Source organism: Pleuronectes platessa, chromosome 7 (assembly GCF_947347685.1).
Source record: "Pleuronectes platessa chromosome 7, fPlePla1.1, whole genome shotgun sequence".
Lineage (NCBI taxonomy): Eukaryota > Metazoa > Chordata > Actinopteri > Pleuronectiformes > Pleuronectidae > Pleuronectes > Pleuronectes platessa.
In genome coordinates this window covers 26267208-26279974 of record NC_070632.1, presented here as the reverse complement: position 1 = coordinate 26279974, position 12767 = coordinate 26267208, and the positions used below count along the sequence as shown (strand labels likewise).

The window sequence follows — 12767 nt, the reverse complement described above, 5'->3', positions numbered from 1 at the left end:
CTGCCACAATGTAACCAACACTCATTCAACACCAATCTGGTTATATATCACTCTGCATATATTAACACTATGGGGACAAATGTGTTTATGATCAAAATGATATTAACTATATGGCCCATCCCTAATATTACTACATTATTACCAATACTCAACAGTGCACATAGCTTTGCATACCTCATTGCCCTGAACTCCTTGGTGAGTCCAGCATCTGTCTTTGCAGCAGTGGGGCAGCTTTTAAACATGTCAACCTGAGAAATGACAAACAAATAACAATTTAAACCCCTTTATATGACACACTGGGTCTGATTGCTCAGCTCACCCACACTGACAGATATTGATTGAAGAGGAGAGGAGAACTCTGTAACTGGAATGAGGCCGTTTGTCAACATAAATGAAAGAAGAGTGGCAAAACAAATAGTGAATACAGGTTTTCCACCAATTATTAAATGATCAGCACCGCTGCTTCAAGAGAGCAGAACTGCTTTGTACCGTGTGAGTGTCTCTGTCCGAGTGTCCTCCCTCCACACTCCTGATGACCTGCGCTCACTTCACTCTTTTACAATAAACACCAACACTCATCACAAGTTATTCGGACCTGAACTGTACTGAAGATTACTTTTTGTTTGTTTGATTCACTCCAGAGTTTATGAAACACCCACACACAATCCTAGAGAAAACGCTGCAAAACCATTCAAAGCTCATGTAAATTATGTCATATTTATTCAAGAGCAAATTTTGTTTACAGTTAGAGTCCATTATATTTAATTGTTTTAGTTCTATGGTTTATTATATTAATGTTTTATGTATTTAGGATATTACAATATTTTTTCAATTCTAATTTAAATGTCAGACTGAATATTCTGAAGAATTTAGTTCATTAAAAGGGTGTATTTGCGTGATTATGCTATTACATTATCAGTACTAGTGGTAGACAATGGTTTAAAATGATGTCAAAGTAATTTATGACAATATTTTCTGGGATAATATATCGTCCAACAATCTTTGCTACGTGACAAGCCTATTATAATATTTTTAATAATGCACTGAGTTAAGAGGTTTCACATATCCCAGCAAAATTGGTGTTGTACAATGAAATATCCTTAACTGAATCGAGGTTGACCAGGTTTGTAAATAAGTATATAGTTAACCAACCAGTTAACTATTTCTGTAAACCAGGCAGACACAGCGACAAGTGTCTATCATGCTGCACGTTTATGAGATGGGTCGAGCCATGGAGACTTTGGACTCTGACTTTCAGGGGACTAAATATCATGACATCTGCTTATTGTTAAATTTGTCTTGTGCAATACTTAATTGTTGGACCTCTTAAAAACGTCTCTTACTGTAAAGACTAATCAAAAAGATTAGGACTTCCACCAAGCTGGTTATATTCTCATTTAGTACTTATGCACCCAACTCCAGCTGAAATGAGGTCTGATTGTCTGCATGGACGGTAACAACTTTATGCACAATAGCGATCAGGCTGCAAATAGCGCTGCACTAAGCTATACAATGCAGCAACAAAGCAATACACCAAGTTAGAGATCTCATGTGTTACCATTAGAAGTGTAAACATTTTTGATTAATTATGAGGCTGTGACAGGACCAATTAGAATATGGAGGTTCGCCCCAGTCTGGACAGTTAATGACAAACACTGCTTTAACATAGTGAGATAGGGAATTAACCTTGGTAGAGGTATGCAGTCTCAGAGCACCCTTGTGGCTTAGCATGTACCTGATCTTCAAGCTGTCGGATGCTGGTCTGTGCTCTTTCCTCACGCTCGCTCGCCTCCTTCAGCTGCTGTTTGACTTCAGACAGCCTGGAGGTCTTCTGGGAGAGCTCCTTCTCCAGTTCCTTCATCTTGTTTTCAAACATTCTGCAGAGAGGAAGACAAACAACCGCTGTCTCACACTCTGCTCTCTACTGTTTACTCTTCATTAAAGCTGTGAAAGCTTTTGAATTAGACTCAGATGGACGGCGTAGGGAGCTGTTTGCTGACCTTGTTACCACAGAAGCCTTCCAGGTCTTTGTGTCGGTTCCCTCTGAGACAGGTTTGGACAGAGCTGCACGCAGCCGCTGTTTGGTTTCCTCCAGCTCCGCCTCCAGCTTCTCGTTGTTTACCTCCAGATGCGTTTTGGTGCCTCTCAGTCTCTCTGCGGCCTCCATTTCCTGTTAACAATACCAATCATGCACAATCAGGTGGGACAATGACGTGTGTTTTCAGAGGGTTTTACTACAAATGAGAAATCCATGTTCCACACAAATTACCAGAATTAATTACATATTAAAACTCAGTCATATTAAGTTTCTCTCTGACTGGGGTAAATATTTCCATACGCCATTGACAGGGAGGAACACTGCTCACATTTACACGTAGTTACACAAACTAAATTGGGATGTTATACCACTAAATAAAAACACCCACTTTAAAAAAGGAAAATATAATTTAACTTTCCTTCTGAAAGTACTTTTGAAGGTATAGCATATTGTAGAAGTAACATGTATTCACCCTCTTGATCTCCTTGCGTAGACGTTCGTTTTCAATCACTATTTTCTCCAGTCCTTTGGTCCTAGATTCAAGTTTTGATCTCAGCTCAGCTTCACTTTGGCTCTTGAGCTTCTCATATTCAGCCTAAAAGAAAATAAAAGATGGATAGTTTACTGATCCCGAAAGAACGGTAGGCATCCAGCAGCTTATACCACACGCACAGGTCATGAGTAAAAGTAAGAGGCTGTGCAAATAATCAACCAATAATCAGTAATACATAATAACTACATTAGCATAGGTATAAGTGTGTTTCTATCGGGGGTGTGCAATATTGACTCAGTTGTAATAACAGAAAAAGAAGTTGATACACTTATGTACGACACAAAACATAAAGTGGTGACCAACCTTAAGGTTTTGGTTTTCCTGCTCCAAGGCAGAGACCTTTTCTTGACTAGCCAGTGCACCGGACCTCTTCAGCGTCTCATTCTCCCTCTGCACCCTCTCCACCACCTTCTTCATCAACCCAATGGTTTTCTCAAGTTCAGGTACTGTTTTACCACTTTGGCCAGACTGGTGAGGAACATGAGACAAACAATGACCATCATAAACAGGACATTGGTGAAATACAATTTAATGGAGAACCTCAGTGGAGCTTTTTCTACCTCATTTATAGACATCTTAAGGTTTCTCTCTTATTATTTCTGTAATTTCTTGGAAAACTATGAATAAAAAGAATCCATCATGTAATGGAATCACACATACCTAAATGACGTCCACACCTATGAGTACTCAGTAGTAGTTCATACAAATGATTTCTAAACCTAGTCTTCCATTCTTTCTTTACACACCTAAGATTTATAACAACTTTGCATGTTTGTCATGCTACCGTTTTGTGTAAACCTTTAAATCTAAACTGTCTGTCTGTCATAACATTATCCATGACAAATTCATACCTAACCACAACTCCCATCTTACCCGTACTAACCAGGACCTCATTATTTTTGCCTCATTAGGCCTGAGCTTTGGATCCCATGAGGACGACTATTAGGGCTGAAAAAGGTGTAAAAGGAGGTAACAAAATTTTTTCACACACACACAGTTGTTACAGCTGGTAATTATGTGACTTTAACTTACTCCACTTATATGAGCCAGGTTTTTCTTCACCTCTGCCTTTTCCTTCTTCAAAGCGCTGCACATCTCCTTCAGGTCTGCAACTTGGTTCTGTGAGAAAACAGAAAAAAGGTGTATAAAGTCAAATAAAACACATTTTTCGCTTCAGTTCATGTCAGGGTTGAATCATGGGGTTGAAAACACTGGAAAAACTGAAATAAATGAAGTTGAAGATAAATTTATGATGCAATGAATAAACTCTCCATTCACTAAAGTGAAATTCAACACATTGGTTGAGAGAACACAACATTTCATTAAGACAAACATCTTCAACCATGAGAAAAAGATGCCAGCTCCTAGTGATGTCTGTATGGTAAATATGAAGCTAGCAGCTGGTTAGAACATTTCACTGAACAGCCTGCTCTCAGTCTCTGTTCTGAGTACCTTGAGTCTCGGTAAGTCTTTGTCGCTCTGCTCCAGCTGAAAGCGCAGCTCCAGGTTCTCAGAGGCAAGCTTGAGGTTTTCTTTTTGAAGGTCTTGATCTCTCTGTGAGGGTGTGCCAGTGCCTCTACCTGAAGTCTGGAGGGAAGCAAATATACAACCTGAGCCAGAGAAAAGGATTTCCATTGTATGGTGATTACAACTACTACGGTGGAAGAGATTGCATCCTCAAAAAGAAAAGCACTAGGGGAGTGTAGGAAACCAGCAACTTTGTTAAATCCATGCCCTTGTTCTAGGGGTCATGAAACTGAAACATACGACCACATCCATCAAGGACAATGCAGGGGAGCCAAACACAAACAAGCCACTTCTACTGTTAGTGCCTTGACTTCTACTCGGCCACATATACTGCCATGCTACCACATCACTTAAGCTTGGATGACTATAGAAGCCTGGAGTACCTTTTGATATCTAAGACATCTGCTTTCTCGTTTTCGGATGCACTCATCCCTTCTTCTTCTAATGAACCCCAGGTGTTTGCTCTGTGTGGTGCTGGATTCCACATCTGGTTCTGCTGAACATGACTGTTCTGGATTATCTTCCTCTGTTGCCTCCTTTGTAGTCTCAACTGCTTCATCTTTCAGCTCAATCTGCTTATTATCCTCTTGTGTCTTCTCTGCCCTGATTCTCACATCATCATCATTATCATCATCATCAGTGTCTCGACCCTCTTGTTCAGCAGGACTCTCTTTAGTCATAGTTTCACTTGTTTCATGGCCTGTTGCTGCTGCCCTTGGCTTAGAGGATGACATAACGGATCTAGGTCTTTCTAACAGATCATCAGACTTGGCCCCAGTTTCTTTTGCGATCTGTGGTTGAGAGAGCAAGGTGCTTTCTTCTTTTTCTTCAAGCACATCAAGATCAGAACCACATGGGATGTTTGTGCTTTCTACATGATCTGCTTCTGTTTGTGTCTCATCATCTACTTCATCATGGGTTTTGTCAGCTGCTGAGTTTTCTTCTACATCGGGGCTCGGTTGCTCGTGGTCAAGGCAAACATCCTCTTCCCCAACAAAGCTGGTTTGAGTTTCTCTGTCTGTGTGACTCTGCTTTGGCGCCCTCTGATGGTGAGCGGGGTCTTTGACAGCTTCAGGGCTGACGGAGCAGCTGGAGGATTCAGCTAGATGGGGTGTAACATTCTGTTCGAACGACCCATCCACAACATCAAAAGTGACAGAACCAATCCCTCTCAAAGCCTGGGAGGAGGAGCTTTTTACCTTCAAAGGCAATAAATTACATTGAATCCAGTGTCAATGGAGATAAATGAAGATAGAGGATAAAGAATAATGAATATTGGAATACAATGAAAGAAATACGTCTTTTAACCCTGTGACAACTCTCGTCCACCTTAGTAACAGGAGTCTCTGTGTCCATGTGGTTGTGTTTTACAGGTGTTTAATGGAGGGTTATCAGCTATGAGCTATACCTGGGCCCAGCATGCTCTGCCCTGTAAAGTACCGTAATTCAGCCTCAGGGAGATCTCCTCTCCTCAGCAGACCAGATCACAGCTGTGGTTTTCCTCTGTCTTTGTTTGATCTTTTCTTTTCTTACATTGGTTGAATTATTATTTTATTTTAGATAAGTTAAAATTACTCTTCATGAGACACCATGGTGAGGTATTGTCATCTCCGTTTTAATAAATTATAAAAATAATAATAACTTTAATTATATGACAATTTTCAAAACAAAGTTACAAAGTGCTGTACAGAGCAAAGCAATGAAACACAAATAAAATCTGTTTTTATTTTATATTTGTAATTAAGATCAGTTTTTCACATTTCATCTACAATGACTGAATATAGTGAACGTTGTAAAGTTAAAATGGACTGTATAATGCCAAACAGAGAAATAGCAAATTCCCATCTTTAGAATGTCAAATGACGTTATTGAATGTTTAACATCTTTGCTAAATAACTATTTGATACCAACTAAATTGCGTGTTAATATTTTTGTAAGAAATAATAATAGGCCATTTTCAGACATGAACTCCAGATAATTTGCAGATATTGGGGTTTTCAGGAATTGCCTTTCACTTATGGAGGCCGCAGCAGGAGATTCTCTAGTCAGACGCATTAAAAACAACAGAAAAAGTATCCACAGCGTTCAGGTGAAGGTTGGCTCAGCAGGCAAAGATAGGATGAGACATTACTTTCGCTGCAGAGATCATCGGTTTTTGTTTATAGCACATAGACAGTGGCGTCAGCCCTTATCCCTAAAAAATCTCCTGACATCTTTGTTCTGCATCTCCTACCTCTTTTTCATCTTGAGATATTAGTCTTATTATTATAATATATATATCTGAGGTTTTGCATTGATTGCATGCTAGAAATGTCATCAACACGTCCACATGCTTGCGGTTAATACCCCGGAGGATCTCCTGCTGTACTCTCACATGAGCTCATTCGGACAAGCGTCCGGAGTTTTTAGTGTTTGGCAGGAGAAACTCCGGAGAATGTCTTTAGCCTCTCAATTTGACATTTGTGGCACCTCTAGAGAATGCCAAGAGATTATCCTGATATCAGTTTATGTCTGAAAGCAGCTTAATTGCTTCCCCACATTAGGTTTTCAAGAACACATGTGTTTTACTGTTTTCTTGTATGTTGAAGAGCACTTACAGAGGGTCTTGACGAAGGCTCTTTGGACATCTGACCCTCTAAAGTGTGGAATCTGTCCTCGAGATAGCGGTTCTTCAGCATCAGACTCTCCATGGCATCATCATGAGGTAAAGCCTGTTGTTGTCTGCGCGTTCAAACAAAATATAAAGGTGGATTAGCAACAAAAACTTGGTTTACAAAATGTGGTGTTTCTCTAGGCTCCACTCTGGAACCTATTCTGTTAAGTCTATATGCTGCCCCAAGGAAATATCATGAAAGCAAAGGATTCATTTTCATAGCTAAGTTGTTGATCCACAACTGAACATTTCATTATCAAGAGAATACATCAGCACTATGATAAACTGGTTAAATGCATAAATCATATCACTTATTTAAAAATATTTTTTTATACTCTCCTACCTCCCCCTAAAGCTCCTACCAAAAAAATCTTGATGTCGTTTTAGGCTATGATTTTTATTTTGAATCTGATGTCAGTAATATAACTAAAAGTGCTTTCGATCATCCTAGATACATTGCTTAAGTGCAACCATTTATCTCCTAGGCAGATACTGAGATCATCCTTTTATCACTAGCAGACTTGACTACTATAATGGTGTCTTTTCTGGTGAGTCTGGCCTTATAACTGTACCAGTGTTGAGAGCAATATAATTCAGGGAAGTGGTATTCAGAGTATTTTGTACTTCTATGGAACATCCTTGGAGCTGTTGGAAAGACAGTGATCAGGAGATGGCATATCCCCCTCGGCAAATGCAAAATATCAAAAGGAACTTCCTGATTAACATAACTGTGAAGTATCATGAATAACAATCCTCTGAAAACTATGCTTCACTGGTCTCTCTATTCTACCATGTCTCTTATTATCATTTCCTTATTTATTTTTTATTTTATTGCCCTATTTATTGTACTGTAAAGCCCTATGTCTTCAGGGTACTACATAAATGAAGAATGAATTCATTATTGACCTCACCATTGACCTAATTCATACATGTAAGGTAATTTACCAATCTCTCTATCCATAACATTGAATCCAACAATAATAACATAATATGATTTCAAATAAGTACTTGGGAGAATTCCATGAAATTTAAGATATAAGATAAAACATTTTTAGTCATTAATTTCCGCTCTTATAGCTCCAGAACAACAAATTAAAATCAGGGCAATGAAGAGAATTTGTAAAGACTGATAGATACTTTATGGTGAGGATCTGCGTCTCCAGGTCTAAGTTCTTCTTCTTCAGCTCCTCTAGTTCCTTCTCCATTTCAGTGGCTCTCACACCCACTACCTGGTCAGCAGTCACACCTCGAGCCTTGAGCTTTTTCTGCAGTGTGCCCTTCTCTTGCTCCAGTCTGCACACACACAGTAGAACAGAATGAAGACAGTGATGAACATTGATTGACATTTCAATCTTGACAGTGGCAGTAGCTTTCATATAGTTAGACTGATATTCTCATATATTTGATATAATGTTTTCTTAATACCTTGGTCTTAAAGGTATTACACAACTAATCAATTACTAAACATTTTCGGTTTCTAGCTTCTCAAATGTGAAGCTTACCACATTTGTTTGTCTAGGATAAAAGGAACTTGAATCTTAGGGTTTGGGACTGTTAAAACAGGGAATTCAAAGACTTCTTTAAATTTGGACAATTATAATGTCATTCTATGTTTGTTTTTTTTGCCTGCTAGGTTTTTCTACCCCCTCCAGTTGAAGTAATTCTATTACATAAACAAAAAGATGAAGAGCTCTGGTATGATATTCACACTGACCTGGCGTAGAGGTCTTTCAGAGTGCTGAGCTGTTTGGACATGGACTCGTTCTCACGTTCCTTCTCCTTCAGTGAATTCTTCACTTTGTCCATCTTGGCCTGCCATTTCTTACCCTCCTCCCACCGCAAAATCTCTTCTTTAGACTGCAAGACAAGTATACACATATAGAATGACAATGCTACTATAAATACAATTCAGAACAGTTGGAATTTTTTATGTTGGTTTTCGGTCCAACGACTAAAGGAGTGACAGCTTAATTTGCAAGCTCCGTTTTGTGAATTGCCTTTACTAGTCCCAGTGTCTTTGTTTTGTGATGTTGAATGGGGCTACTAGAAGTACAACAGCCATGAACGTGATAGAAAACAAGCTGAAATTGGACATGGCAGCTGATGACAACCCAGGATGGGATGGGAACATAATCTGAATTTTTCTTTATCAGAAATCACATGTCTAGGAAAACCTAACTTGCATAAGAATGCATACATTCCAGCGTAGCTTTTTCTTTACCCCCTGCGGTCTGTGTGACTCACAGGTATGAGATATGTAGGATATAATTTTAATAGGAAAAAAACTGAGGTGTGGACATTTAATTATACACCTCAAGGTGCCTCAGAGGGATATTCCATCATAGGAAGAGATAAATGATAGTCTTCTCATAAAGAAATGGAATACCATTTCTTTCTTCAGCCTCAGAGAGTTGATGGTGTAAAAATGAACATTCATCCTTGATATCCCTTATTTTAATCACGTCCTGTAGAAATTCACTTAAAACAGTTTTCTGAATTGAAGAAAATCATTTCCAGATTTATTTGGCAGTGGAAGAAACCTTAAAAGAATATTTAAAACCATGCAAACTCCAAAAGGAAGAGAGTGGCGCTGAGTTTATCCAAAAAATAAGATTTCAATATATTGCCCCTAGTTTATTTATTGTGTTTATTGTATTAATAAACTTATTGATAAAATAAACAAGCTTATTTTAAACATCCATGCATCGCATGAGATATCATCATCATCGCTCATCGTCATCCGCTTATCCGGGGTCGGGTCGCGGGGGGAGCAGCTCAAGCAGGGGGCCCCAGACTTCCCTTTCCCGGGCCACATTGACCAGCTCTGACGGGGGGATCCCGAGGCGTTCCCAGGCCAGTGTTGAGATATAATCTCTCCACCTAGTCCTGGGTCTTCCCCGAGGTCTCCTCCCCACTGGACGTGCCTGAAAAACCTCCCTAGGGAGGCGCCAAGTGGGCATCCTTACCAGATGCCCGAACCACCTCAGCTGACTCCTTTCTAAGTAAAGGAGCAGCGGCTCTAATCCGAGTTCCTCACGGATGACTGAGCTTCTCACCCTATCCCTAAGGGAGACGCCAGCCACCCTTCTGAGAAAACTCATCTCGGCCGCTTGTACCCGCGATCTCGTCCTTTCGGTCATCACCCAGCCCTCATGAACATAGGTGAGGATAGGAACGAAGATCGACCGGTAGATCGAGATCTTTGCCTTGCGGCTCAGCTCTCTTTTCGTTACAACGGTGCGGTAAAGCGAACGCAATACCGCCCCCGCTGCTCCGGCCAATCTCACGCTCCATAGTACCCTCACTCGCGAACAAGACCCCGAGGTACTTGAACTCCTTCACTTGGGCTAAGGACTCATTTCCTACCCGGAGTAAGCAATCCATCGGTTTCCTGCTAAGAGTCATGGCCTCAGATTTAGCGGTGCTGATCCTCATCCCAGCCGCTTCACACTCGGCCGCCAGCCGATCCAGTGAGTGCTGAAGGTCACAAGCCGATGATCCAATGAGGACCACATCATCCGCAAAAAGCAGTGACGAGATCCTCAGACCACCGAACTGCAACCCCTCCCCACCACGACTACGCCTCGATATCCTGTCCATGTATATCACAAACAGGATTGGTGACAAGGCGCAGCCCTGGCGGAGACCAGCACCCACTGAGAACGAAACTGACTGGCTGCCGAGGACCCGAACACAGCTCTCGCTTTGGGAGTACAGAGATTGGATGGCCCTGAGGAGAGACCCCCTTACCCCATACTCCCGCAGCACCTCCCACAGTTTCTCCCGGGGGACCCGGTCATACGCCTTCTCCAGATCCACAAAACACAAGTGGACCGGATGGGCATACTCCCAGGCCCCCTCCAGGATCCTTGCGAGAGTGAAGAGCTGGTCCGTAGTTCCACGTCCGGGGCGAAAACCGCATTGTTCCTCTTCAATCTGAGGTTCGACGATCGGCCGAACCCTCCTTTCCAGCACCTTGGAGTAGACTTTACCAGGGAGGCTGAGAAGTGTGATACCCCGATAATTGGTACACACTCTCTGGTCCCCCTTTTTGAACAGGGGAACCACCACCCCGGTTTGCCACTCCTTTGGCACTGTACCCGACTCCCACGCGATGTTGAATAGGCGTGTCAACCATGACAGCCCCTCAACACCCAGAGCCTTTAGCATTTCTGGCTGGATCTCATCAATCCCTGGGGCTTTGCCACTGCGGAGATGTTTGACTACCTCAGTGACCTCCACCAGGGAAATTGACGACGAAACACCATCAACCTCGAGCTCTGCCTCCAACATAGAGGGCGTGTTATTTGGATTCAGGAGTTCCTCAAAGTGTTCCTTCCAACGTCCGACGACCTCCTCAGTTGAGGTCAACAGAGTCCCATCCTTACTGTACACAGCTTGGATGGTTCCCCGTTTCCCCCTCCTGAGGTGCCGGATAGTCTTCCAGAAACACTTTGGTGTCCAATACAACGTCCAATACATCATACAAATTCGGTTCCACACAGGGTTCGGCCACCCGCGGCTCTGGAGCCGAATGTAACGATGAACGTGAGTTCATCGTTACATTCACGTTAATACTATGAGAACTGATTCGTTATGTTCAGCGTTCGCGAAACATATGCTCAACACTGTACTCTACAGCCGCTTCAGAGGGGCTGAATTTGCATGGTGTATTGGACGTTTTTGTGGCAGCAGTGTCCATCACTTTTAGCTGTCCTCTGGAAACACTTCGTTGTGTTTTCTCCTCTACTTGCAGCGCGTTTCACTATTTGCTGCGCGTTTCTCTATTTGCAGCACATTTGTCTATTTGCAGCGCGTTTGTCTATTTGCAGGGCGTTTGTCTATTTGCAGGGTGTTTGTCTATTTGCAGGGCGTTTGTCTATTTGCTGCGCGTTTCTGTAATGTGTTGTGTTGTGTTGTGAAATTGATGAAGATGTTTTCTTACTTTGCTTGTGTTTTGTCAACTTGCATGTGTTTTCTTAAGTTGCTGTTCGTTGAGCTCTCAGGGCCACCGTATGATCCAGTATCTCACCACAAATTAGAAAGAGAAACAAGCTCTAACTTCCTCGTAAATAAACTGTTTAAAATGTATTTGGCTCTCGCTCCACCAGCGTCTTACACAACTGCTTCAATAGTAATGATGTCATGATGTCATAGAGCATAATAAAATAATATAATAATCGGTCAAACAAGTACTTTTAATTTAAAACCTTAACTACAGTTAACTAACCTATATCTGACGGTGTAGAGGGAGTGACATTTCAATATTTTAGCCCAGAAACGGCAACAAATTGGAGCAAAAACTTATTGCGATTGAACGTGCCCCTGAAAACCTAAAACATTTGACCAGTTATGGACAGGAAGCAGATTGTCTACTTGGCAGTTGGTTGCTTAGTAACAGAAAACACAAATAACGTGGATCAGCAATGGTGAGGAGTCAGTTTTCAAACATGAATGTCAGAGAATAATATATATTAATGACAAAGCTTCTCTGCCCAGACGCCTTCACCACAACAACAACAACACGAGACTAAGCCAAGCTACTCGCGCTGCTGATTCCATGTTCCCATCCCAATGTGCTGGTCACGCAGCCAGTGTGACCAGACACATTCACCGCTGGTTGAGGTTCAGTTGCTGTGACGTACCACTGAAAGTGGGGACTAAAAATGATTTAGGGCTTAAGAGAAAAGTCAGCCAACGCTAATAGTGGAAGGCAGTAGAAATTGCACTAATATAAACCATGCAATATCAGAGGCTGTCCAAGGATAAAGACCTTAAAACAATATTAAATGTTGACTAAATTAATGTTCAAACCTTTCCATGATCATCTTTAACATGTTTCATTTCTGCCCTTTTGTCCAAGTCAGACTCCAGCCTCCTGATCTTCTTCTGCAGATTCTCGACTGTCGGCCCCTTCCCATCTGGTTCTGGTTGATTCTAATCATAAATACAGAGAAGAGAATTTTCATTCATGCACCTCACTGTTCTCAGACCGG

At 41.5% G+C, this 12767-nt stretch overlaps 1 protein-coding gene across 2 annotated transcripts in view; it reads right to left on the bottom strand.

Annotated features, from left to right (window-relative positions):
- The window catches only part of cep290 (centrosomal protein 290), a 50676-nt gene that overhangs the window by 1943 nt on the left and 35966 nt on the right, over nucleotides 1-12767 (bottom strand). Inside the window, exons 39-50 of one of the 2 annotated variants that reach the window (XM_053427739.1) lie at nucleotides 12586-12708; nucleotides 8486-8628; nucleotides 7909-8064; nucleotides 6716-6839; nucleotides 4502-5317; nucleotides 4044-4178; nucleotides 3624-3710; nucleotides 2895-3059; nucleotides 2511-2633; nucleotides 2001-2170; nucleotides 1736-1877; nucleotides 175-248 (exon numbers count right to left, since the gene is read on the bottom strand). In XM_053427739.1, the coding sequence (XP_053283714.1) occupies nucleotides 175-248; nucleotides 1736-1877; nucleotides 2001-2170; nucleotides 2511-2633; nucleotides 2895-3059; nucleotides 3624-3710; nucleotides 4044-4178; nucleotides 4502-5317; nucleotides 6716-6839; nucleotides 7909-8064; nucleotides 8486-8628; nucleotides 12586-12708 (2258 nt within the window). The remainder of the gene's footprint in view (nucleotides 1-174; nucleotides 249-1735; nucleotides 1878-2000; nucleotides 2171-2510; nucleotides 2634-2894; nucleotides 3060-3623; nucleotides 3711-4043; nucleotides 4179-4501; nucleotides 5318-6715; nucleotides 6840-7908; nucleotides 8065-8485; nucleotides 8629-12585; nucleotides 12709-12767) is intronic. The other variant, XM_053427740.1, reaches the window with a different exon arrangement.